Source organism: Photinus pyralis, unplaced genomic scaffold (assembly GCF_008802855.1).
Source record: "Photinus pyralis isolate 1611_PpyrPB1 unplaced genomic scaffold, Ppyr1.3 Ppyr1.4_LG4, whole genome shotgun sequence".
In the NCBI taxonomy this organism is placed as follows: domain Eukaryota; kingdom Metazoa; phylum Arthropoda; class Insecta; order Coleoptera; family Lampyridae; genus Photinus; species Photinus pyralis.
In genome coordinates this window covers 13,836,835-13,864,690 of record NW_022170511.1, presented here as the reverse complement: position 1 = coordinate 13,864,690, position 27,856 = coordinate 13,836,835, and the positions used below count along the sequence as shown (strand labels likewise).

Here is a 27,856-nt window from a genome sequence, read left to right as displayed (position 1 = left end):
TTCAAGATGCTTTGCTTTCCTATGCTTCCTCGGCGATTTGAGTTTCTTTGAATTGTTGAAAAGCACTTCACTTATAGGAGCAAATATTCAGAATCAAGGACCGCTCCAACATAAGCTCCCCAAATCCAATGAAGTGTTTAATTTAGTTCCTTCAACTCTTTTGACTGCTTTGAATTTCGCAACTTCTATACGATTTAGCCTACCTCGCCTTTTGCAGTTGTCACGTCTCCAGTAGCTTCTTAGCCAACCTCGATTTCCCATGTTTTATTACTTCCTATGTCTTATCGCTTTCCTCGGATTCTTCCTTTTTTTTATATATTCGGTGTCGTGATCGCTCAATTTTCTTAGCGTTCTAGGCTCCATCGACTTTTCTAAATCACTCTGACTCTGACTAACTAAATTCATTAAGAATCAATTGACTTTAAAATTTGAAAATACATAACAAAATTTTGGAAGAAACAGCCCTCTAATGGAAACACTCTGTATACTTCTTAATACTTAACACCTGAAACTGAGTTACCATAAAGAAAATTCTATCAAAGTCAACCCTATTAAAGAGCTCCCGTTACAAAGCTTTGTAGAATTAATAGCTTCTTCTGTTCTCTACGCTCATGTCTTCTACAACCTTTCTTACTTTCTGATGTTTCACCCGTTACCTGGTCTTCTCTGATTTTCATTGGCCTCTTCAGTTTCTTCAGATTTCTATGTACCTACATATTACACACATGTCTAAAAGTATATTGAGCATGCAACTTGTGCTTCGTGTACCAATTTTTCGGGAACTTGAGCAGTAGTTTTCTAGCGTTTTTTAAAAAAAAACGATTCCACATGATTACGCTCAATTTTTTTAGCGCATTTTCCGACTCGTGTTAGAACTCGCTATTATGGTCACTTTCTCCGTGCGTCCGTCCGTCCGTCGGTTCGAGGCCTTAACTACTTCTACCGTTTTCAGATATTGAGTTGCTTCTTTTTAAGTTGGGCACTTATTTACAAAGATATTTTTTGAAATTTTAACCGCATTATGCTTCTAGCGAAGACTAGCTTAACGCATATAAATCAGATGTGCGCATGCGCACACTCCCCAATGGCAACCATCTTATTTAAGGAGATATTTTTTCGACATTTTAACCAAAGATTCTTCTAGTAAAGGCAAATATATCGAATATTTTAAACATCATGTGCGCATGCGCAGAATGAAAAGTGTCTTATGTATAAGTATATTTATGCCTTATCTTATTTCCTTTTGAAAATAGTTCGTTATCTGACCTTTCGGGAAGTACCTACTGATCAATTCATGGAAAATGCGCTAAAGTTACTCCCGAAAATCTTTTTTTGTACTCTATTTAAGCGTGGCCATTTTAGGTGCCCTTACAAATATTTCTGCTGTGATTGATTATTATGTTGTAGCTAAAGCTTTAGGTGGAAACTACTTCGTGAGATCGCAATGTCTGTTCGTTCGTTCTCTTGCCTGCAAATCCGTCAGTCTGTCATGGATGTAAGAGCAAAACAGATCTTCGCGACTTGGTACACCCATACCTTCCATTTGGTTACTACAAAATTGTTTGCCATCTGAAACACTGGTTAAATGGGATCGAATTTGGTCCCTATCCCATTAAACTAAGGTGTATCTTTCATAAGCGGAAACTAAATTCTGGGGACTTTCTCCATTCAAAGGACTTTATTCATTCCAATTTTAATGTTACCTGATTTACTCAAGGAGGATTACGATTATCTACCTCGCAAATGTACTTTTATCCCATGCACCAAAAACATCATTTAAATAGGATATGTAATTATGTTTTTATTAAATTTAAATAATTAACACATACACACTGATTGTGTATTATTATTACATCCACCCACTCTTCGTCGTTTGCTCCATCCTCTCTTCTTCAAAAAATGCTGCATTCCTTTTGTTTAACTGCGCCACAAACAAATATGTACATAATATAATCGCTACAATCAGTAACTTACTTCAAATTCGCCGCTTTCGGTAGTTTGGTTAACGTTGCCTTTGATCTTCTCCTAAAATGTTTATTTATCTGTTAAAATTTATTACCAACAATTGGCGTCTTGTATTTCGTTCTTCTATATTTAGACAAAGTCTTTGTTACGTACCCTTGTGGTGCTTGCCATGAACTTCAAATAAGCTTTTCTTGTCGCTTCCGATAGTTCAGCTGGTAGTATTTGTTTTGCTTTTTGCAAACTTTGTCTATTATGTCGGAGGGTATCGGCTTCTTTGGACGAACCTATGTGATTTTCCTTCATTCTGGAATTACGAACGTACGTGTTCCATTTTTTTCGACGACTTGAACGGGATTCTCTCCGAATTGCTTTGACGATATGGCTAAAGACATTTTTATAGGGAATCGGTTTGTCACTACTGCCGATTCCTTCCAAAGCGCCTATGTAAAAATCTTTCAAGATGCGCCTTTCCATAATTTTGTCCTTTTTCCCGCACACTGTGAAGGTTTCAAATGATTGAACATTATCGGATAGTTTCGTTACCTTGCGGGTCTTGGTCGGAAATGTTTGGTGTTTTCATGCCGTTATCCTGAAGAATGCTTATCAGCTCGTAACGAAGACTCGACACATCCTGTCGTATTTCTATGACATCGTCCTCGGTAATTCCGTACACATCTCTCCTTTGTTGCTCGGCTGTAATAAATCGCTTCACTAAAAGCCCCATGACTAAATCGTGCCTTTCAGTTGCTCGGTTCCTAGACTTTCTCTACGGAAGCACCCATAAATGCAGAAGTTGCAAAAGTACAGTTACCTTAAATGACTGTTCGTCTCTGCTGTGGTTTCTACGTGTCAGCATGCGCCATATCAGTTTTGGCGTTGGAAGAATATTGAATGGAGGCGGAAGTGTATCACAATCACTGAAGTAAGTAAGCCACAAACGACTCCTGGCAAACTTCCACTCCACATCAGCCCGTTCCTACAAAGGCACGAAGATTGTTTCTTGGAAATTGCCGTAAGTCTATTACCGATATAATTTGGTATGAATTGGACATCATAGCGATGAGCATGTTTAGCAAAACAATTATGTTGATCACCGAGTACGAACCAAATATCAACAAGGCCCAAAATCGAGTGAACGCCTTAATTCCTGTCAAGTCAAAAGTGACCAAATCAACCAGACCAAAGCTGGCCCAAAACAGCGACTGTGTGGATTCAAACAAACTAAAACGGCGAGTTTGTACCTTTGCATTGTCAAAGTAACCATATTTACTTAGAATATCTTCGCCAGACGGTGCACGCCTTTTCGTGCTCGTCGAAGTCAGGCATTCCGGTCCTGGTGAAGCATTCGTTCCTTTCCAACACTGCGTAGTACCACAACAGTTGATTTAAACCTGCGGAATACTAGATAAGTCTTTTATATTATAATTGTACAGGGATACGCACCGCACGCAAATGCAAAAAGTACGAGTGTGTAGATGAAAAAAAACTTTACGATGTCGATAAACATACGGCCAAGGGAAATTTGTAAAGGGCCCAAATGGGGACTGACGCCGAACATGTGTACTAACTTCAAAAAACTTAAAAAACAAAACTATTAGAAAACAGAGGTGGAATTAGCCAGTTGCAGCCTTAATTGATATCGTACATTATTGTCTACAAGTGTATTCATAACCTACAATTGGGAAATTATAGGTGTCGTAAATTACCTAAAAATCATTCCAGCAGCAAAAGCGCCTTCAGATAGGAGCATAGGGTCGAAAGTTTGCCACTGCTCTCGTGGATACCAAGGGTCCTGTCCGTGGTGCAACTCTTTCTAAAATAATTTGGTTCAAATCAGTGCTTGTATCCTGCATTAATGAAATTTGCAAGTATATAATGAATTTAATAATTACTCATTACGCTAACCCTTCGTATGGTTAATAAGTCGAAGGTAAAGTCATAACCAAATCTTAGCGAGAAGGAAATTACCAAATTTCTTCCATTACCGCTAACTCCACTACCGCGCAATCATCCTGTTTCTATGCGCCGCCAGCGCGCCGCGTTCTTATCATAATACAACTGGAACTATATATGAGGGACAGTCGCAATAAAGAGCCAACACTTTTTCTTTGGGAAACCTCTGCATTCAGACCGGCGCGGGCGTAAGGTTGCGGAAAATTCGAATTATCACCAAAAACGGATAGGTCAACTCCGACCACTTTCCGAAACGAAGATTTGACAATGTCAGCCCCAGTTTAATGATAGAAAACACTTCCTGTGGTAGAAGACAGCAGAAGGTGGAATTTAGTACACGGAAGACCATTGATCATTCACAGCGCGTCGCTTCACCTTCCGTTTTGCGTGCGTCAGCATACGAGAATTTCGCAGTTTTTATTAAAATTATTTGGTATTAACGGCCTCGTCCGAATTCATTTAAGATATGAACGAATAACATATCGCCTTATTTATTATTATTGGAGTAGGGTTTGGATTTCCTTTTAAGATAATTCATGTTATATTAAATTGAAACGTATTGGGTGTCCATCCCCAATCAATCTGGTAAATTTGACTTGGGGGTGAAAGAATGTGTTTTCCAATTGAAAACGTGTACTTCCTTCCAACGGTGTATTGGAGAAGATAAGGAACTTTTTGTAAATAAATAAATATTTTTGTTGTTTTATTCACCTTTCTATATGTCTCTCGGAGAAAGATTCTACCAATAGGAATTCACAGCAACAAAATACAAAAACAAATCCCACTCCCCGAATTATGCTATCGATGCAGTTCATGGTTCAGTTTTCTGGATTCAGGATTCGCATATAATACTCCGTTTAAGGTTCACATCCCAAGACTGAAAATCAGAATTAGATCAATGCTCAAGGTTCAAGATCAAGATTGAAAGTTTATCACTTAAAAATCTAGTACTTCGCGCTTCGAAATTTGTCAGAAAATGACAGGTTCTTTGACAATTGTAAAAAAAAAAGAAATTTCAGAGCTACAACGGAACAGAAGCCAAATTTCAAGATTCGAGCATTAATATGCGAGAAGAATTCAAGATAGAAGATTCATCACTTAAAGTTCAGTATTCAAGATTTGAGGATTCAAGATCGAAAACCCTAAAATAAAGACATAACCACGACATCAACACTGAAGGCTAAACTGTCGTCACTCAAACTCAATGACTCGAGATTCAATACTCAAAAGTCAAGACTTAAAACTTAGGCTCAAGATACCCGGCTGAAGCTGAAGATAAAAGATTCAAGACTCCAGACTCAAAGCTCAAGATTCCAAGTTATAAAGTTCAGGAATCACATTTCAGGGCTTAAGAGCAAGGCTCGAGACTCAATGCTCACACCCTCAAAAGGCAAAAATCAATACCCAATGCTTTCAGGCTCGAGATTCAAGTCAAGACCGCAGGCTTAACATTCAAGAATTGAAATCTCTGGTTCAAGGCTCAACTTGGGACTCGATACTCAAAACCGAAGGCCTAGAAAATCAAAACCCAATCAATGTCCCGAGTTGGATGCGTAATATACAAAACACAGTACTGAAGTTTCAAGGCATCCAGGCTCATGACTATAGGGCCAACGCTCAAAACTCTAGGCTCCAAATTCAATACTCAAAACTCAAGACATCGAGACTTTAAGACTCAAGGGCAAAAATCAAGGCTCAAAAGTCTCCCTCTTTATGGCGAAGAGACGAACTTCAAAACTCAAGGTTCAAAGTGTTGGACTTAAGGTTGGAATCCCAAGTTTCAAGGTTTAACAATCACATTACAAGGTCCTTCATTCAAAAATCAAGGCTTGAAACTCCACGATTCAAGGAACAATAAAAAATCAAGGTCCCACAGACTCTGACTCAAAGCTTTAAGGTTACAAACTCAGATTCGGGGCTGAACAATTCAAATGCAATGCTTTGGGCGTGGGACTCGATACCCGAAGTTCAAAATGTAGAGACAAGACTCAACGTTCGTGGCTCAAAATCAAGGCCCAGGCTCAAGACACGAGACCCACGACTCAAAGCTCATGGGTCACGGTTCCGAGCTAGATGTTCAATTTCAAAGTTTAGCAATCAGGGTACAAGGCGCCCGACTTGAGATCAAACCTCAACACTATGATTCAAAGCTCAACAATCAAGGCTCAATGTTTCAGGCTCGAGATTAAACACTCAAAACTCAAGACTTCCAAAGTTTATGGCTCAATTTTTAAGGCTCAATATTCCAGACGTGAGACGGAAAATACGAGATTCATGGCTCAACATTAAAGGCAAGGTTCAAATTTTAAAAATCAAGGTACATGGCCCCAGATTCGAGTTCAAAGCTCAAAGATAAATTCCTTCACTCTGAGACGGAAAATACGAGATTCATGGCTCAACATTAAAGGCAAGGTTCAAATTTTAAAAATCAAGGTACATGGCCCCAGATTCGAGTTCAAAGCTCAAAGATAAATTCCTTCACTCTAAATTAAAAGATGAACAATAAAGGCTCAAGGCAGCCAGGCTCAAGCCTAGAGCACTGAGGCTTGATTAGTGGGTTGTGTGTCTCAGTCTTGAAATTAAATACTAAAAAGCCAAGATTTAGTGGGTTTAAGGCGCAAAGTTTAAAAATTCAAAACACAAGGTTCAACAGTCAAGCTATAAAGCTCAAGACTGGAGATGATAAGATCGGGTTCAAGGATCAATAATCAAGACTCAAGGTCGCAGACTCTGTACTCAAGACTCAGAACATCGACAATAAAGGTTCGAGGTTCAACAATCCAAGATCGAGGCTCGAGACTCAAAACTCAAGGTTTAATGCTCAAAACTTATGACTCAACTATCCAAGGTATCCGGTCCGAGGTCTAAGACTCAACGGATAAAACAAGCAGAAATAGCCAAAAGGTAAAATATAAAAAAAGAAAATTCGGAGAGATTCGGAGTGCCAGACTGAAGGTTGATGATTCAGGCGTAAGAGTTTAGGATCTAGTTCCAGATGAAGGTCACTAATTTTAAGATTCAAGGTTGTAAGTACCAAAATATAGTTAAGACTGGAAATTTCATGTTGGAATCTGCATATATGAAGCTTAAAATTTCAAGATTGAAGATTCGACGTTCGAGATTTGAGACTCAAAAGAGTTTTTAGCAAGCCTATCTTGATATTAAAATGCTCTTCTAAGTAAGAGTCGTATTAGCGTAAGATTTTAAAGAATTTGAGCACTGTACTAAAAACTTCAATCGGTCTAGCGGATAACAAAAGCTGCTTAGGCAGTTTTTCTCCAAGTACGTAACTGACCTTTTGATCACAGTAGATCCTGGAAGTCATTAAGGAAAGGATGCGTGGTAAAAACTTACCGTTGAATAGCATTGAGCTTATCAATTGAGAAGCGAGTGAGTTAAAAGACAAGCACAAGACAGTTAGCTCATAAGCAACTTAACCTTAAATTTGCTTCCATATTACCCAAACTATACAGTAAGACGAAAACCTTAAGGAAATCCAGATCACATAAAACGCATTCGTAATGAAATCAAAAATGTTCCATAAGTCAGTTAAGTACTGCTCCAATCCGCTGGTCCATAACGATCTAATTTCTGCCCAAATAATGCCTGTAGGTATACATTGCATTTAACACGTAAACAAAACCGATTACTTACTTATGACATAAACCATGACGACGGATTCTGCAATTCCAGGCAGTGACCCTCTTTCTTGTCTAGTCCAACTGGAAGCCATCTCCTTCATCCAGTCTATATCTAACAACTCTATCAGTTGATGTTCAATCCTTTGGGATGCCAAACTTAAAAAAACTGCGCAAGAGATGATTAAATTAAGTTTTAAGGGGATCTCCACTGACCAAGGAAGAAAACGTAGGAGGCGGAATGGCAGACAAATTTAATAAACGGTTTCTTGATAAATCGCGCCGGCTTCGACGTCGGTGCGAGTATGTAGGCAAAGCAGTAAAGCGGAAACAGGATGATTAGCTTTCCTATACTGAGGAGTTGCCAGAACGTTTTCTTCCGCCTAAAACCGGGTACACCTTCATACCAGATCGCCGCTAGTAACTGCTGGACATTCGGATGTGCTACAAACTGTAAATAAGTTACTTTCCTCAACTTCATTTGTACCAACCCTACCATCTTTTGCTTATACTTAATTGCCAACCTGAGCCGTTCCAGCGTTTGCTTTTCGCCAGGATCCCAGTTGTCCCCGTCTGGATCGTAATTTAACATGATTTCCAGCTCGTACGACGTTCTCGCGTGATCCAAAAGTGAGGTTGAGAACTGCTGCACCTGGTTGCGCATCTCCTGACAAATGTTACCATTGTAGATCACATAAGATGCGGGATATGCTTACATTGTACTGTGCCCGAAATTCGGTTTCAATTCGACTTAATTTACGCATCTCTTCCGACAGGTGAAACGCGGTCAGTAATGGATCTTTCGACGATAACGCAATGAGAGACGGCGAAATGAGAGCCTTGTATGCGTTTATACGCGCCTGAGAATGTCGCAAAGAATCTTCCTGGCATAATTTCACGCAATTGTCACATCCGCATCTAAAGGTTATGAATAAATTTGTATATTATGGAAGGGAAATGCGGGGGGGCACTTAATTACTTGACATTATGCGGAACTGGAAGGGTAGCTCCTCGGTCCAACAGAAGTTTGATAATTTCGTAATTATTTTTATGGGCTGCTAATATAAGTGGCGTAATGTCTGGGGTGAACGTTGAACTGCAATCCACAGATTCCCAGCTCTAAAATTTAGTTTATTATTACAGTTTTAGATCCGGAAATGCGCGGTGTTCAGAATTTAAATAGCTTAAAGGGAGAAGCAAATAACAGAAGATTAGATTAATAAGAAATGATATCTCGCAAAAGTTTTAAGATCTAGCAAAAGTAGCCATAAAATTAAAAGAACTATTTCGATTAGAGCGGTTACATATAAAGTTCCCGGTACGTGGTGTTGTTCCTCCCATCCAAGTAAGACTTCAACAGCTTCAACAAATTCTTCTTTAATTGCATGAAGTAATCCGTCCTGAAAACCTTCCACTGTACTGTTATCGAAAATGGCAGACAAAATGGGAAACCTTAACATCGACATGCTGCACCAACAGCTTAATCATTTCAATGTTACCATTCTCAACGGCCGCAACAAGACCCGACCTGTTAAGTGGATCCACGCAATTGACATCCAAATCCTCCGACCTGTCTTTGTATTCGTTTATCAATCTGAAACGCGTTATTAGAAAGAAAAACTGCAATTTTTTACTTGTATACCGTTTGACAGTGTTGGTGTCGCCCCGTTCCACATGCAACAGAAATAGCTTCTCGACCTGACTTAGAGGTTTATCGGTGATAATGTAGGGGGATTTATTAATCTTCTCGAAAATACCAAAAGTGGCATTGTCCAGCAGGTTTGCTTTAGAATCTCTTGTCGATTGCATCGCGTGCCATCGAAAACACAATCCGGCAATGTGGGACCGTAGTGAAAACTAACGAGTAAAATGATATAAAATCAATACCAAATTACATAATTTAATTAAGGTAATTATCACACTTCGAAATGAAAACAAATATAATAACGATTTTTAACGTCGAGACGTTGTATTAACGTTAAAAAAGAGAACCACTGACCTGAATATTTCTAGTAGGTAACTTCTAAAAACTTGAGGGGTTTCTTTGTAAAACCGAATTTACTAAAATGGCAGAATTGGTTAGTGGGTGATATGAGTGAAAACGAGTTGAATGCTCGAAATAATATTTTCGTATCACTTTGGGTTTGAGGAGAAGTGACCTAATTTAATTGGTACACCCTCAATATTTTTAAATTGTTGGATGTTACAGACTTTTTTACACTTCGTTCGTTGTTTTCGGTCCTATTTAAACCATTAATTGAATTTTATATTTTAATCTAGGTGGTCAAGAATGGACAAAAATCATTCTTCACTTGCAACCAAATTTCGAGAAAACTTATCAAAAATTTAAATCCAAAATGGCCTCTACCGTTACAGTACCCCCCTCTGTTTTTTTTAAACGAAGAAAACCTGATGGAATTTGGAAAACAACAATAAAAGAAACGGAAAATTTCTCCAAAAAACAATTCCAAAAACCTAGCTAACCAATCTAAAAACATTCAAAAATCATAAATTAATGTAAAAAAATCCTAAAAGCTAACCTACCCAATCTAAAAAAAACTTTAAACATATTTTAAAAAATGATTAAAAAACAAATTATGTACACCTCACTTTATTTCACTTCATCTGACTTCTTCATCTTCATTAATAATATTCAACAAATTTCACAAAAAAAACTTCACTTCTTAACTACCTTTTATAAAACCACACTGAAGTGAAGTTACATACACTGCGTCCAAGATAAGGATGTCTATCAAAGCAATCTCCGAACCCACAGGAGATACGAAGATGGTCAAATTAGAGATGTTATTTGAACAGACAAAAAATAAAAGGTCCGAGGTTACGACTGTTACGAGGATAAGTAATATTGGCTGCTATGTAATGAAGAAAATAAACCGTTACAATGTTGTTTCTTTGCGGGCCATATAAAAAAATAAAGTTGATGATGATTTCTCCGAAACGAAACGATGTATTGAAAATCTCTCAAAGCTGTAGAGCTCAAAACGTGGCAATGAGAAAGTGTAACTGTACCTAAACTGCGTTATCAATTCAATGGAACTTCATCGTGTAGTGGTAATGAAGGGTGGCTGATTAATGTTTAACAGTAAATAGTGCCAATATGTTACTTTCTTAATACGTACGTGAAAATACTTATGTTTTATTGCATTATGGGATTACCGTGCTCGCATTTAAATAAATTGTTACCACGAAAGCATTGTGCTTGTGGCCCAAGGTGCAGAACGTTCATTGTGTCTAGGTAAAATAGTTTAAGGACAATTAATTCGTGCCTTTGCTAGCCGTTAAACCTTAAGTTATAAGGATAAAACCCAGTTCGTTCCCTATGCAAATTGTCATACATCTTTCGAGATTCACTTTCGACGAGCTGTAAAGTTTACCAGGCGATACAAAAGTTCCGATTATAATTTGCAGAAAACGTTCCACCATACATTTTTTTCAATTTGGCCTACCTCCCAAAAGGAGAGAAACAACATGTCAATGGGAGAAAACTTCGAAACAGCGATAAAATGCAGGTTATTTGGAATTTTTTGTATTGTCTAAAAATAGGAGTCGTTTTGGAGGGTTTGTGCAAACGATTTATGCTGAAAGTCAATTTAGAATTCCTGAAGAGGTCGAGTTTATTGTTAAAATATTAAAATGTAATGTAATTACAAATAGAAAAAAATCGAGATAATGAATTAGATTTGAACGTGATTACGTAATAGACTTGAAATTTTAATTTATATTCCTTGAATGAATTACATTGTATTAACGTTAGATGTGGTCATGGGTTGGGATTGGACGCTATGTCGATCATATTATTTGATTTTTAGGTCAGTTTATCTCATGTTTTTCTTCGGTGGTAGATAAGAGTTATTGTTATCTCTGCGTACGCTAATTAAATTTCATAATAAGCGCGGGTTTTCCCCGTAGAAGGTACAGGTGTAAATTTCAGACGTGAAATTCATTTCACGAGTGGGAGCACTGCCCGTCTTTCTTACAATGCTTTGACTTTTGATGGCTAAATAAAATTTTATTGGTGTACATTAGCAAAATTATAAAGGAGGAGGATTAGTAGTTCACAGCGGAGGAAGACGTCTAAACGAGGCTTTTTTTGGCGCAGCTTTTTGCCGTATACCTGATTGCTTTTTTATGGTGGTGCGTTTTGCTGTATATCAGAGTTGCTGTCGTAAAGGACAGTGCGTCTGGATGTTAATAAGTTATGTTACAAGAAAGTTAAATGTAAACGTAAAAGTTGTCGTTATAAAAGTGTGTAGTCGAGTTTTGAGTTAATAAAGCGTTGCTTTGTCACGGATACCAAATGTAGTATAAGTTAAGAAGGGGTTGTGTTATTACCCAAACGGAGAGTTGTTCTAAAAGGACCTGTAAAAGTTAAGTTATTCACATTTATAGATACAATTAGAAGAAGACAACTTTACCATTTACAGTGAGTTGGTTTAAAGCAAGATTTGTATGATAGATAAAGAAGCAGAGTTTCAAAAGCAGCATTAGTTTGTTTTTTGGATTGATTGTTATTGTTCGTCTGATAAGCAAAATCGCAATTTTGAGCAGATTATGGATTAGTAACACTGTAAGTAATTAAGATTACGTGTAATTTGATTAATCGATCGCTTGTTGCGTGGTGTGTTTTACCTGGCCCTGAGTGCCATTTTTTCGATCAGTTGATTTGAGTTGATTTGATGTTGAATAAATTTATTTCATCTGTAAATGTCAGTCTCCCAAATTTACGACGTAGAGTTTTCAAGATTTTTTAGTGCCACTCAGGGTATCTTAGGTGTAATTAAAAATTTGTATTGGGATTCTTTTGGAGGCGGTAAAGGCTGTTGAATGATTTTCAATTAATAACATTTACGTCAACATCGAGATTTTCGTCGTGGCGGGGGCTGGATGTGCCCTAGAAAAATTGAAATTATTTCTTTTAACGGTTTTATTAGTAGGTTCCTATGAGTTTAATTAAGCTAGCCGGACAGGTGGTTTGTGGGTGGCTTTAGTGACCGTTTGCCATGACACATAGCAATGTATAATATAATATTCACCTTTGATTCCTCTGTTTAAACTCATGCGCATTTGGAGTACAACCGTTGAAACCTATAACTTCCAAGGGGAGGGTTTTTACCCTTACCCTTTGGTAGCTCCTAAGCGCCTATATCATCGTCACTGCACTGGATCAATTCATAGTTCGAGAGACCTGGCCTAATATCATTATTAATATACCTATACCCGTATGCATTTTGCATTTCTTAGTTATATATTTGCAGCCACTCTGCCAAACCGATTGCGACCCCCTCTTGAACATATCTACGTAGTAGGTAAAAGTATGTCCCACGCCCCAAATGCTTTTCAGACTTTTAAATGAGGATAAAGAATTGATCGCCCGTTTAAACTTGTCATTTTTCCCAAAAGACATACTAAAGTTTCTAATTCATTAGCACTACTTAATTTAAACAATTAGTACGCTAGAGCTTAGGAGGCATAAAACAATTATACTCCCTGTAGGTACATAGATAAGGTTTCACGTACACAATTACTTACATTCAATGGAACACAATATTCAACTTCTTCTAGCCAATATTGTTGATGACTGAATTCTCCGATTGAAATTCCACGACTAAGTATATACTAAATTGAAAACCTATTTTTAAAAACAGTGCGTGGCGAAAGAAATACTGTTTATCATATGTAAATGACTAAAAATACTATTTTTATGTACTAATATGATTGACTGGTGGAACGATTTGCTGTGAAAACAGGTCCGATTCCGTTAGAACAAATTTTCACGTTTTGCACTAATATTCATTAGTCAGTAGGTCGAACCAATTATTTCAGGTCAAAAGAACTTCCTTGTTTTATTGTCAACCTACATTTTTCAAGGTTTTTGTGTATAGGTATCTGTACATATCCAGATATCCTTCTTCCTTTAATTTAATTAAACGCCATGGGTATTACATAAGTGTAATCTAATAAAGAGCTTACATTATTGTAATAAAAAATTTCCTGCACTTTGCGATCGGTTTCATTTTGATTTAGTTCTCCTTACGTTAACTGTGTTATTTTCGACTTATTTTCTATGTGCATTTCATTATATTTACCTGAAACCAATTCTAATATCAAAACAATATGGACGAAACAACTGTAAGTATAACAAGTTTCAACGATCTTTTTGTTAAACGGTGGCGGAATTTAAGATTGACATCGATGGCGCCCCCGAAAAATCCGTTCTTAAAACTAATTTGCCCAAACCCTTGACAATGGAAGAGAAGAAGTACTTACTCGCGGTAGAAAGAGGCGATATGGCAAATGTGCGACGGTAAGTCTTATGCCACACTCATCCCTCGTTAAGAGAAGATTTCGCAGGATGTTGCAGAAGGCACACAGGCACCGTTACATCGACGTCGACTGTGTGGATAGCTTGGGCCGAAGTTCTCTGACTATAGCCATAGACGGGGAGAATTTGGAGATGGTCGAGTTGTTGGTCATAATGGGTGTGAAGACCAGGGACGCGCTTCTTCACGCAATAAATGCGGAGTTTGTAGAGGCGGTTGAGTTATTGCTCGAGCATGAGGAGTTGATACACCAGGAAGGCGAACCATACGTAAGTTCAAGTGTCCTTCTGAGTTTTCAATGAGCCTATGTGTACGTACACTAACTTTCAAAGTTTGCTGGTGCTAATGCAACGGTTCTGAAATGATAAATGGCGGTCACAACTTCTAATTAACTTTGAACTTGTCGAGGCCATAGAGGTGTTGACAATAAATGCATTCACTCGAAAACCAGAGATATAGCAAACCTGAAATCAGTGTTCTGTAATCTTACATATTTCATAACATAATTTGCTTTAACATTCCGGTCCCTTTGAAAATAATATATAATACAAGTATCAAATACATGAATCAAAAAATTAAGTGACAAAGGTATCCCCATAAAAGGTAAACAACTGATAACAAAAAATTGTTTTTTAAAATAATGTCCATTTCCACTATATGCATCTCCTGACATTTGCATCACATGCAATTATGTAACAGGGCTTAAATTTCATGGTAGGCAAGACCCCAAACGATTTATTTAAAATTAGAATGTTTTACAGAAATTGGAATGGACGTATTTGTCTTTTACCTGAAAACTCAAATAGTGATCTTTTCCGCCTTCGGTTACCTTGATGGCAAAGAAAGACACAACATGAAAATATTGAAGTATATTGAAATTTAAATCAATTAATGTCTACCGTCCATTACAGCCGAGTTCATACGCAAACAGGAATTACAATGGAAAATCCCGTCAACTTTTTTTACAAAGAAAATGGATTGTCTTTCGAGAATGTTTCTATTTAAGGTATTTCACTCGTCAAATTTCTAGAAGAACACAGTCCGTTTTGACATACAAATTCGGTTTACCTTATTTACATGGCTTCTAAATCTACCCTTTGAGCAGTTCGACTTTGGGCAACTGGAAGATCCTCAAATTTTAGGGTTTGTGGAATGGAATCACAATAACCTAATTACTTTCTTTCGAAGCGCAATAATTTGCACATCCAAATAATTCGGGCGGGTAATTAATCGCGCCAAGCTTACTTGCAGTAGTCCTTTTGTTTGGTTTTACTGCAGTAACTGCGAGTGTTACGAGTTTTATATTTAACTGGTTGTCTTCTTAACTATCCACGAAAGGTCACGCACCCTGAACTTTATTTAATTGTTTGTTTAATTGTAAGACTTTGTGTACTTTTCGTTTAAATCCTGCACTCTGTTTTTGCTGCTGGTTGACACGTTTTCTTATTCGAATTGAGTTAATATACAGCTCCTAACTTTTACTGGCAAACTGTTTCTATTTTTTAGCGCATTTTTAAGAATTAGAAAAAATGTGCTATTGTTTGCGTGTTGTGCGTCCGTCCGTCCCACTTCTACCGTTTTGAACTACTTCTAGGGGAATGGTCCTAGAGTCCTGGAATGTTTTGCAGTAGGTAGCCTATACCTTGAACGTGTGCCAGACGGCCATCAAATTTCGCTGTCTAAAAGGACCCCCCCCCCCACGAATTATTTCCCGAGATGGTGTTTTCGAAAGTCAAACGTGCATAGCTTTTACATACGACAACCAATTGGTCTCAGATTTTGCATACGCATGCCTTTAGTTGTGCTAAGTTAAACCAGAGATTTAAATATATTTAAATCTGTGGTTAAACTGTAGGGAATGGCGGGGGGGGGGGAGACATGTTCTACCCTTCATGGTATTGTAATGAAAGGTCTCATCGAAATAAATTGGTTTGTACAAACTATAACTTTCCCGTGCAACTCTTTTTCGAGATCAGTGAGCGACGGGGCCTGAGGGGGGGGGGGGGTTAAAAATTAATTTTATTTCTCATTGTATTCTAATTAAAGGTCTCAACGAAACGAACCGTTTTCTACCAACTACTGCCCTTCTTTCTGTCCTCTTATCAATGTACGGGGTCAAGGGGAGGGGCGGGAGTGGAACTAGTTTCATCCTTCATGGTACTCTAATGAAAGGTCTCAACGAAAGGAATTAATTTCTATCAACCATAGCCCTCCTCCTCGACCTCTTATCGTAATCGGGTATATTCCCTTACACTTCAAGAACGGATTGTCGGAAGAGGGTACTCACAAAGGGCGATTGAGACGTCTGCAAGAAATATATCCATTGGTGATGTGAAAACAAAAGCTATTTCAGTTAAAAAAATGCACTTTATCTGCACAAGACTTGTGCACAATTTATACTTGTTGTTAATTTCCCGTACGTCTTTTTAGACGCTTGGACGCGAATCTCTTGCAAATTTCTCGCTCTTAATACCCAAACGGGATCTACCTCTACATAATACGTAATCGTGATCGTAGTTATCTGCAATTATAGTTTCTGTCCCACCATTAAATTGAAAATCCATTCCTGTTTAACATATGTTCCAAATGAACCAATTTTCCGGCTGCTTTATTTATTGTACGTGCACAAAGAATCAATGAATAAAGCAATACACTCTATAACGTTCATACGTGCATTATTGATGTATCTAACAAAACTTCTCTTTTAGAGCTGGCAAACCGTAAATTTAAGTACTGCCACTTTCACACCAGATTTAACCCCATTGATGTTAGCAGCTCATAAGAATAACTACGAGATACTCAAGATTTTGCTTGATCGCGGTGCGACAATTCCTATGCCACATGATATAAAGTAAGTAGACTAGTACCTAATTTTACAGCAGGTAAACATTGTTTTATTTACAAAATGAATATCTTTAGAACCCGGCGATAAACTTTTTTTCCTAATTTAACGATCATGGAATACGCAGTCTCGGTGGCATAGATTAAAACCACCAAAAACAAATTAAGTATCGCGTCAAGATACTTCTTTTACTTAACCGCGTTAGTGAACAAAGGGGGATTGAATTTTTGTTGAATTCGGAATCATAAAAAGGTTATAACCTTTTCCAGTTGAATAAACATTACTAAAGATTTAATGAGTAGAATGTGTTAACAAATATAGCAAACGAGTTTCTGGCTATAGCATGTGCAAAACCAAATTTTGAACCTCGTGTTAGATTTGCTATTATTCCAAATGCGCATGTATCAAATTTCAGTTAAATGCTTTTGTAAATAAAAAGTTTGCAGTTTGTTTCATAAATGACCGAGATGCAAAAGGGCACTGTAGGTATATGCTGAATCGATTAAACTTAAAGTAGTTAGAGCGCGTTCGGCTGAAGTCAAGCTCGGCCTACCTATTACTTACGGTAAACGTCCCCAAAAAAATGTTGTTATGAAGGAAACATAATTAGAAATACGGTATGAGTGGTATTTTGTACCTCATCACAATGTAAACGTCTTACATGATTTTTAAAAAGGTATATACAGTAGTCAACTTGACTAATCTCCCTACTTTTCGACCCTGTTTCAAACCTTTGCACACTAAATGTTGACGACACACCGCGACTAAATATTCACAGTGTAAGCGGTAAATCCTAAACGAATATATTTATTTTTAATCAAAACGTATGCGAGACGTATGTAAAAGCCGAGAAACGAAATGATTTGGCGTTTTACGTGAAGTCGGATTTGGTTTTTCGATGTTGGTGCCAGAGATCCCCAGCCGCTATCTTGATCTCGATCCGATCAGTGTGTCAACAAGACGTGTGCTGGCCTTTATAAATATCGTTGGTTTTGGTGTTCTTTCTGAAAGACACCATGCCTTTTGTGAAGAAAAGTACTCAGCAGAAGAAGGAAAGGATTGTCCTAGATCAGCTATATACTAGACCTAGTGGAAAAGTCATGAGATTTAAACACGTGCTGCATAGCGTGCCGCCGCGTCAGAGCAGACGCCGCTTCGGCGGTAAATATCTTCCTTATTTCATCATGAACATGTACTTTTCCGTGCATATTTAGATTCGTCACAAAATTTCGCTTCTAATGAGACACTCGGATAGCGAAATTACAAACTCGCTAAGAGCTCGTTAATAAACGCTTGATTTTAACATGAAAAAAATACGGTGTTTTAAGCCAATTGTACTCCTTTGTAATTTCGGATAGCGAAATTACAAACTCGCTAAGAGCTCGTTAATAAACGCTTGATTTTCATGAAAAAAATACGGTTTTTAAGTTGTACTCCTTTGTAATTTAACCCACCGCCACCTCTGTCTGCCGCAAGGTTGAAATTGCATGGATGACCGAAGTCAAGACTAAATGGTCGACGAGAACGTCTAATGCCGGAATTGATTGTAGTTTTGTTATTTGTATACAACAAAAAATTCTCATAGGTCTCACCATTGTAAACATCCGAAATGATCAAACAGAACCCTGGAGTTGAATCTGAATGTTGCGTTCTTAGACATCAAGGCAATCTTCCAAAGAAATGGAACGGCTTAATTCAATTATGGCGTACTTCTATAAAAATGTAAAAGTGTTGGTAATTAAATATGTAGATGCTTGCTAATTGCGATAGAAACCGCGGCGAATTAGAGTGGAAGTGAATCTACAAAAGAATTTTAAATATGTACAAGCAGCTAAAATCAACACATTGAATTAAATACCTGCATCGCGAGCCTGTAAATAATTAAAAGTTTAATCAGTCAAAAACTTGCAGGATGTCGAAATGAATTTATTTTTCCACAATTAGTAAAATTTTAGTGTAGAAGGGAGCGTTTTTTACTTACATTTAAAACAATTATCCTTCAAGATTACTGCATAGCGCAGTAAGCACATTTTTTGGAAAATACTTTCAAGGAGTTTAAACTGTAATGCCCAAATTCATATTATTACCATTTCCACGACCCTTACGGCACGTTTTCAGTGAAAATTTGAAATCTCTAGCTATTGTAATTGCCGAGATGACATCCGAACAGCCAGCCAGACACCCAGCCAGCCATAATGAATATAATAACGTATTTTGTTCCAAAAATGCGCTAAAAATTACCACAAGAACTTTAAAATTATCTGGTCTGAAACAGAAAGGGGTTCCTGTGTTAATCAGTTATAGATCACTAATTACTGCTCTACAACAACAGCATAATCTTTGCGAACTCATTTTGGGTGATATACGTCCATATTATATCATTGCTCGAGCAACACTGTCCACTACTCGGACATAACCAATAAAAATATAGCATCGATATGCTTCGAGAGGTGACATACTTGCAGCAGTTTAGCGAAAGATTGACTCGACAACTAATATTCGGTCATAACTCATAACATGTCAAGGGTTGTGATAACATACCCTTACGGTTAGGCAAGACACTGTACATCAGAAAGAATAGAACTGTGGAAAAAAATACGAAATTATTTGTATAGAACCTTTTCGCCTTACAATGTTAGGTGATTCCGGAAAATAACCATCCCATTTTGATGTAATTTAGGTACATGCAATGTATCATTTTAGGAGTGTTTTTGGTCCAAATTGTAGCTGTGTTTGGCGTGTTTTTGTGCTAAATTGTTTTCCATTTGTATTTATTATGTATCATGTATTTCGTTTTTGAATTTTTTCATCTGAATTTGATTCTCTATATTATGCCAGGTTCTCGTGCGAAATATATTTTATTTTTCTTATCTTTTCTTCCACAAAACTCTTAGTTTTATCCCATCTCCTTCTCGATTCTGTCCCACGGCCCCATTGTAATGGTTCAGTTACATCTACAGGGGTTGAAAACCCCATCTCCATAACATAAATTTTATTCTCTACGGTACTGGTAAAAATTATACAGTAACAATTAATTTTTTGTAATGAAATAATTAAATCCGCAGCTAACTCAGTAATAAGTAAACATCTTAATGACTATTACCTTGCGGAAAGTTGGTTCGTTATTTCCAATTATAAGCTGAAAATTTATTAACAGCGAATGCACTGGTTTGATAACTGGCAAATAAACATAATAGTTTCACATCGAAGATTCGGCAAAGAATCCTTCTCTCCCACCCAATTTTTACGTACCCGCCGATCCCAAATACCCTACGCACCACAACGCGAAACAGCCACGTTCCTCCTTTTGAAATACAGTAAACTTTAAAGTAAAGAAACACCAGTGCCTTTCATAATAAAAATTGGATTTTAACAGGTGCGGTTGTGACGATTGCATCAAGGAGTCAAAGGAAGATTCATTACGACAAGCCCTCTCAAGATTAAACGAATACAAAGCGCTAGCAAGTCCCTCTTTGATCGCACTATCATCAAGCGATCCGATTTTGACCGCCTTTCAGCTGTCCTGGGAACTGCGAAATCTTGCGTTTGGGGAACCGGTAACGTGCTGCCATTAGATTTGCAACTAAATCATTTGATTCATAGGAGTGTCGCGCCGAATATTTAGAATTGAGAAGACAATGCCAACAGTTCGCAGTCGATTTGTTGCATCAATCGCGCAGTTCAGAAGAGCTAGCAATTATATTAAATTATGATCCAGAGAGTCCTCCGTATGAAGCCGGCGATCATATGAAGCTGGCTAGGCTCGAGCTGGCGATTACGTATAAACAGAAGAAAGTGCGACAGCGTCTAAATAGTTTAAATTGGATTTAAGTTCATTTGTTGTATTTCAGTTTGTCGCCCATTCTAACATTCAACAACTACTAGCCGCACTTTGGTACGAGGGGGTGCCAGGGTTTCGGCGAATGACAACGCCTGAAAAATTGATCATCATACTAAGGACGGCGTTATTTTTTCCATTGTACTGCACCCTGTACATGCTTGCGCCCCAAACGGGCACCGGGAAATTAATGAGGAAACCATTTATGAAGTTTTTGATACATGCATCTTCTTATCTATTTTTTCTTTGTAAGGCTACCGTTCAAGCTTTTTCCTCTATAATATCCTTCCCTTGCAGTTATCCTGATTTTGGTGTCGCAACGAGCTGAAGATCTACTTATTGAATTTTTCGGGACTGAAAGCATGAAAACGGAAAGGTTTGAAAAACAAAGAGGAAACCCACCCGCAATTCTAGAGTATGTCGTATTAATATACGTTATTGGTATGTAACCCTTCAAATAAGGAAAGAGCAACTCATTACTACATTTACAGGTTACATATACGAAGAAACATACGAAATCTACGCGGAAGGGATGCAATCATATTTGCGAAATTTGTGGAACTCCATCGATTTTACAAGAAACTTTCTATATTGCATGGTCTTTGTATTGCGCGTTGCAGCTTATCTACAGCAAAAGAATGAAATCGAAAAGGACCCATCAACCGCTTATATCCCCCGGGAGAACTGGAACGCATTTGATCCGCAACTGATTGCTGAAGGTTTATTTGCGGCTGCAAATATTTTCAGGTAGGTAACCTGTAACCTGTAACACCATCATTCGTGTCTGAATAGTACTTTTTTAGCGCGCTGAAGTTAGTTCACCTGTTTTCAATCAATCCGCATTTGGGACCTCTGCAAATATCCTTAGGCCGAATGGTTATTGATATTGTAAAGTTCTTCTTTATTTATTCGTTGGTACTTTTCGCTTTTGCATGTGGTAAGTAACGAATTTGTACAATAATATGCAGGCGGCTTTGTATTTTTGCACTCCTCTGTTTAAATTCTACCTGTCTTAATTTATGATATGGATGGGTTTCCTTGGAGGTGAATTTACTGGGACGAATCCTACAATTAGGTATGCCTGGGGAAAATTTTTCCAGGAACAATTTCTGGATCTTTTTTTCAGTGGGCCAGTGATTCCAGGTCAAATATTCCAGGATTTTACGAGACGAATGGAATTTTTCTGGGCTACTCTTTCTCTTTTTAGAGAAGGAACTTTACGTAGGAATTTTACCAGGAGGGGTTTTCCGGGGACTAGTTTCGAAGGGCGAAATATACCCACAACAATTTTTTCTAGACCAAATATACCATAGACAAATTTTCCGGAAGCGAATTCCCTGGGAGGAGTTACGCAAGACGAATTTTCTTGGAATGAATTTGATGGATTGATTATTCCAAGGACAATTTTTTTAGGTTAAATTTTGTGGGCACCAGTTTCCGTAAAGGTATTCAAGGGGAAATTTGTTGGGACGAATGTTTCAAGGGTGGTTTTATCGAACCTAAATTTTCCGGAAGCAAATTTTTCATTAATTTCTCACTTTCTGTTCAAGATCTTTTCAAATTCATTCTAAGCTGCTAGTTCCCTGATAAACCGCTCTCAAGTCGTTCACAAATTCGCCTCAAGATCTTCTTAAGCTTCTGTAAAGTGCGTCTTCATTTATTGTTCCTCCCAAGTCCCTCTTTAAATTTTTCTACAGTTCCTTTCATGCATCTTGCAATTTTCCATTAAGGGCATTATGTGCCTTAAGGCTGGACAGTACATGAGTACACCCGTTCCGTTGCCCGATAATACTTGATTTCGTTCCACGATATCTTAATTCTGAGTGAAAATGAAGAAGGGGTCGAATATTCCTGTGGAAGGTGAATGCTTTAGCTAGACAATAACGCCGGGGTTTACTAAAATGCTTTAAAATAAGCTTTTTTTTAAGGGCAGCGTCGAGGGCTGTTAGGGTGTCATATTTTGGAAAAGAAAAAAAGAAATAAATTTTCCTGGCGTTATTGCCTAGATATTAAGTTTACGAACGTATCTTAATTTTGGAAATTGTTCCAACTTCATTTATAGATACGTTATCTGGGAAAAACAACTTAAAAGTTTTCCTGAAAAGCGCGAAAAGATAGCTTCCGCCGCGTGGCTGGTTTTATACAGATAGAAAATATGCATTATAATTGGACTAAGTTTATGTTTTTACCATCGAACACAAATTAATATTATAAATAACCAAATTTGGGGATTGACAATAGGCAACTTTTCATACTCCGTTCTGTATGTACTGTCCAGCCTTAAAAGTGCTCCTCAAATTCTCTTTGTGTTGTTACGTTCAATTTTCTCATAATCTGTTCTAAAGTTCCACAATTTACCCTTGTTCCTCATAACGTCATAACCTTTCCTCTAGTTCACGTCACAGGTTCCTTTCAAGTTCTTCTCAAGTTTTTATCTATTTCTTGACAGGTTCCTCTCAAATTCCCACCAATAATACATCTCCAAGTTAATCTCAAATGTTCCCCTCGAACTTCTAACTTTCTTCTTAGGTTACACACGTTTCTCTCAACTCCCTCTCAAGTTTCTGTGCATTTGCTCAATTTCTTCTTATGTTTCCATCCAAGTTCTTCTTGAGTGTCTTAAGTTTAGTTTAGGTTCTCTTTTTAAGGTGCTCACAAATTCACCCTAATGCCTTCTGCCACTTAGCATTACGGTCCCATCATGTTTTCTTAAAGTTCAAATTTCTCTCAAGTTAATCTCAAACTTCCCTTTAAGGTTTTCCTGAATTTCTCTTATGTTTCCTTTAACTTTTCCATTAAATTTCCATTAATGTCACAATTTCTACTCAAATCCTTCTCAATATCAATATGCGTCATGTCCATGGGAGTGGGAATCTACAAATGTTGTTTTTCCAAGGGTCATGTTCCATTTTCTACCGCTGAACTTTTTTCGGTGTACCAGTGCTAGGTTATAAAATAAGGAATTCGATTTTTTAAATGACCTATTTTTGACAATATCTACAAATAAGCTATTCTAAGCCCTATCATTACACCGCCCCATGTTCATAGGTAATGCTTAGCCGCGACTTATAGGTACCTATAAACAAAATTATTTCAAATTAGATTTTATAGTAACAAGATACCACCCTTAGGTTTGAATCAGTTATTGTGGTACTTCTCTAATTTGGAAAAGAAGAAATGCTACTCTCTTCCGAATGGCGAACCGGACTGGGAAAATCAATCTGATGCCTGCATGAAATGGAGAAGTTTTGCCAAGTACTCGCACTGTAATTAATACGATTCCATGTCTTACATCTACCCTTTTCAGTGTATTCGAAGCTTCGCAATCTCTTTTCTGGGCCAGTTTCGGTATGGTCGATTTGGAAAACTTTGAATTGATGGGCATAAAGACGTACACGCGATTTTGGGGCTTGCTGATGTTCGGTTCGTATTCGGTAATCAACGTTATCGTGTTACTGAATCTACTCATCGCTATGATGTCCAATTCGTATGCGATGATTGATGTAAGTATAAGTACTTCGATTTCTTTCTACGTCGACAGAACATTTACAGGAACATTCTGATACTGAGTGGAAGTTTGCGAGAACAAAGTTATGGTTAAGTTATTTTGAGGAGGGGAACACCTTACCTCCACCTTTCAATGTATTCCCAACAATGAAAACTTTGGCAAAAGCCTTCAAACTCAGAAGGAAAGATAAGGAAAGGAATTTATCTACAAATGTTAGTAGATAGGTAATTGGCATATTATAACTTGGTGAACGTAACAATTTTAGAGTAGAAACCGAGAAGAAAAGGAAAGAGACTATAGATACACCTCGATAATGAGAGCTCTAGTATGGCGTTATGTATCCAGCATGCATAAGAAAATGGAAGAAGATGCTGTAACAGAAGATGACATTAACGAAGTTAAAGGTGACATTTCCGCCTTCCGTTATGATTTACTAGAGGTACTTAGCAAAAATGGGATGGATATATCATCTGTGGAAACTAAAGAAAAAGGTTTGTGGATATTATGCCACTATACAGGGAATTTTTCTTAAATGGGTTGTATATACTTTAAAAAAATATGCTGTGGCTAGCACAGATATCACCCGCACATCTGCGCATGCGGATACTGCCCGTTTATATCTAAGAATATTGTGTACCAAATTTAGTTCCAATCGGTTCAGCCGTTTTTCCGGAAATCAGACTTTGACACACGTGCGCATGCGCGGTCCTGCCCAAAAGCAAGTGTGCGGGTGGTATCTGTGCTAGCCAGAGCAATTATAAATATAGCCCATATACATTTAAGAAAAATTCCCCTACGTAAGACGCACATGTTTTCAGCTGTTTTGGGGAAAAAAATGAAGATGTGGGAACGGCAATTAATGAAAGACTTTAAAGTAGCGCCGATTGTAACTGAGGAAGAAGCTGATCAATTAATTTATGAATCTCCTCCAGCAAATGAAGATCCTCTAGCTAGGTAGGAACCTAAAGTGCGTACCGTTAGCTTAAAGATATTTAGATATGGATACTTTGCAGATTTCGAAGAATAGCAAAATTAGCGGTTCTGACATCTAATTTGCATAAATGGAAACAAGTTGTAACGGGCGTTTGCTTAGCGTAATGAGTGGCATACTCGAAGCGCGCAACATTTTAGATCATTGTTTCTAGATCCCAAATAGGACATTGCAGCAGTAAAGATTCATTTAGAAAACAGCAAAACTTATTGAAAGCAATGGAGGAAGTACAACGGATAGTGACCCGTAGCCCTGCTCCTACATCACGACCTCCAACGCCTATAGATTTGCCGGATACAACTGGTCAATCAATCATGGAAATACTAAAAGACATGAATCCCAAAGGTAACCCAAAAAGTAAGCGAATATGAAACATAATGTTCAGCATTAATGTTAAACTGTTGCAGTATCAAAAAAGTTTGATATGTTTAAATTATCTAAAACACCACTACAACCCAAAGTCGTTGTCTCACAGCCTTCAATCGCCTTATCTCCTCCTTCGCCTAAAAAAGAAAGTAGCTTGGCAGCTGACGACGTTCCTGATTTTATTCAATTAGAAAGTCCTAAATCACCATCAGTTAAATCATTGCGCAGTAACATATTTTCAGGCCAAACGATACTTGAGGAAGAATCGGAAATAATAAAATCCCCCGACTTAAAAACGAGACCACCAATTGTAATTGTTACCACAGAAGAACCGACAACCAGTGATCAAGAACCTGAAACACTGCCAGAAAGTACCACACCCGAGCAGCCCGTTTCGACTGTAGAATCTGAAGAGGAAACCGTCCAAGACGCGTACAAGGAAAGTGCGGAGTTAATTGCAGAAACTAAAGATACATTAATTGAAGAAATAAAACTTACGACTGCAGCTGCTGAAGACACTCTGCTCGTGCCAATACCAGTGGAGATGTCCCTAACAACCGCAGAGTTAAAACCAGACGAAAAAGAACTGCAAGTATCAGACCGAAGTGACATGGAAGACGAAAAAGAAGAGACGAGTAAACCGGAAGATAACTCAACAATAGAGGATGTAACTTGTATCAAAGAAGACACAGAAGTCAGCGAACAAGGGATTGCAGAAACAGATGATGCCACAAAACCAAGCCCTGTAGAACAATCTGCAGAATCTGTACCGATCGAACCAGAGACCAGTGCGACTAAAGAAGATAAAGAGCAAGTAAACGCGGAGGAAATTTCCCCAACAAAAACACCATCTCCGCCGTCAGAAGAGACAACCGAAGAATCGCCAACTGGAAAATCAAAAAGTCGAAAAGCGCAAGCACCTCCACTTCCCGAAGCTAAGGTGAGATTGTTTACAGGCAGCAATAAGCTCAATTTCACTTTTCAGCCACCGGAAGAATCAAAGAAAGCCAGTTCAACAGAAGGAAAAGACGCAATAGGAGTGATATCCCCCGATAGCGCGCAAACTGCAGCCAAGTCGCCATTAACCTCTAGAAACATAACGCGAATCGGGGATACAAAACCTAGGAAACAACCAAGAACAGGATGGCTGTGAAAACATAAAGATATTACAAAAAACATAAATTCGCAGAATTTATTTAATGGAAGTTGCTCACTATTCTGTAAATTATACGTTTAAGCAAGTAATATTTGTCAAGATTGTGTTAATAAAAAATTAAAGATTATCGATTTTCATATCTGTATATCTACCCTATACAATTTTTTGATGATATGATATGAACTGTAACATTTTCTTTTTCGATTTTCAACGCGAAAAGAGAAAACCGAGACCATCGCAAACAATGAAGCGGGCAATTGAATGAAATAGAATCAAAAACGTTTCGTAGGCTCAGCATGTAACCCCTTACGCAAGTGGTCGAAACATTGACTTTGCGTTCAACATTGGCACGATCCCGGAAGCCGCTCACATCGTAGTAATCATTTTATTCTTTGTGGTAACATACCCTTTATCTGTGCCCCTATGGCACAGATATACGTATCTAAAGAACGTATACCTGTGGCTATGGTTATGGTTAGGCAACACACCTTACACATGAAAGAATGGCAGTATGTGAAAAATGTTTACACAACTTGGGGGAAAAGTTAACGTCGGTTAAGGGTATTCGAATCTGTACTGGGTTTGAGTAGTAGTTTTTTTATTCTTTCTTGTACTAAGCCCATTAATCTCTGAATTTCATATCACAATTTGTTACTATTTACATTTTGAATAAATTTTTTTATGTACCGTTATGTGAATCCTGCCTTTATATTGCTTCGATTTAACTATTCCTTGGAGAGAGTACCGCAAGCTCGGCTGCATATGTTGCTAATTCATCTATAGTAGTGGCAGCGTGGCCCGCTACCGGACGGTGCTTAAGCTATACAAGAAGGGGGCTCTAATTTAGTATTTCTTTGTATGAATCGTTTAACTATATTTCGCGAAGGAAGTACCCGATACTGTCCAATATAAGATGCTCTGTATATGTAGCGCTATTAGACTTCCATATGAATACTGCTGGCATTTGTCACTATTGTACTTTCCGTGTTAAATTAATTGAAGTCGATTCTAGAGTAGAGCTATACTTATGACATGATCCTTTCAGGGGAATTCTTTAACAAACAAAAAATTCCCCATATGTGTGATGGTTTTGTTTGCTTGTCCGTCTGTTCCTCGTTTTAACTTGAGAACGAAAAGAGACAGCAATGTCAAACCTTCGCCAATCGAGTACTATGACTTCAATATTTAATATGAGCTGGATTTAAAGTCGTGTTTCCGAATACGAGCTAAGTGGCAAAAAATTCCCCTACTGAAAATC

The 27,856-nt window shown here is 37.8% G+C and overlaps 2 protein-coding genes across 2 annotated transcripts; one reads left to right on the top strand and one right to left on the bottom strand.

Moving 5' to 3' along the window:
• Positions 1–1,788: 1,788 nt before the first annotated feature.
• LOC116169576 (transient receptor potential protein) lies at positions 1,789–13,169 on the bottom strand. The gene is made up of 19 exons (XM_031485701.1): positions 13,107–13,169; positions 9,199–9,413; positions 9,009–9,150; positions 8,861–8,956; positions 8,536–8,675; positions 8,273–8,474; positions 8,053–8,223; positions 7,773–8,007; positions 7,573–7,725; positions 7,379–7,524; positions 3,672–3,778; positions 3,409–3,542; positions 3,236–3,356; positions 2,991–3,186; positions 2,777–2,941; positions 2,509–2,731; positions 2,119–2,462; positions 1,975–2,025; positions 1,789–1,921 (listed from the first exon to the last, which is right to left on the bottom strand). Exons 2-19 carry the CDS (start codon positions 9,363–9,365, stop codon positions 1,850–1,852), a joined length of 2,865 nt encoding a protein of 954 aa, XP_031341561.1. The 5' UTR covers positions 9,366–9,413; positions 13,107–13,169; the 3' UTR covers positions 1,789–1,849.
• Positions 13,170–13,584: 415 nt separating this feature from the next.
• On the top strand, positions 13,585–26,733 carry LOC116169503 (transient-receptor-potential-like protein). The gene is made up of 19 exons (XM_031485612.1): positions 13,585–13,706; positions 13,760–13,881; positions 13,929–14,166; positions 16,606–16,748; positions 20,116–20,296; positions 20,343–20,534; positions 20,591–20,825; positions 20,875–21,018; positions 21,069–21,324; positions 21,381–21,514; positions 23,709–23,832; positions 23,885–24,080; positions 24,130–24,297; positions 24,351–24,576; positions 24,904–25,039; positions 25,099–25,179; positions 25,231–25,433; positions 25,484–26,382; positions 26,428–26,733. Exons 1-19 carry the CDS (start codon positions 13,692–13,694, stop codon positions 26,593–26,595), a joined length of 3,861 nt encoding a protein of 1,286 aa, XP_031341472.1. The 5' UTR covers positions 13,585–13,691; the 3' UTR covers positions 26,596–26,733.
• Positions 26,734–27,856: the final 1,123 nt, after the last annotated feature.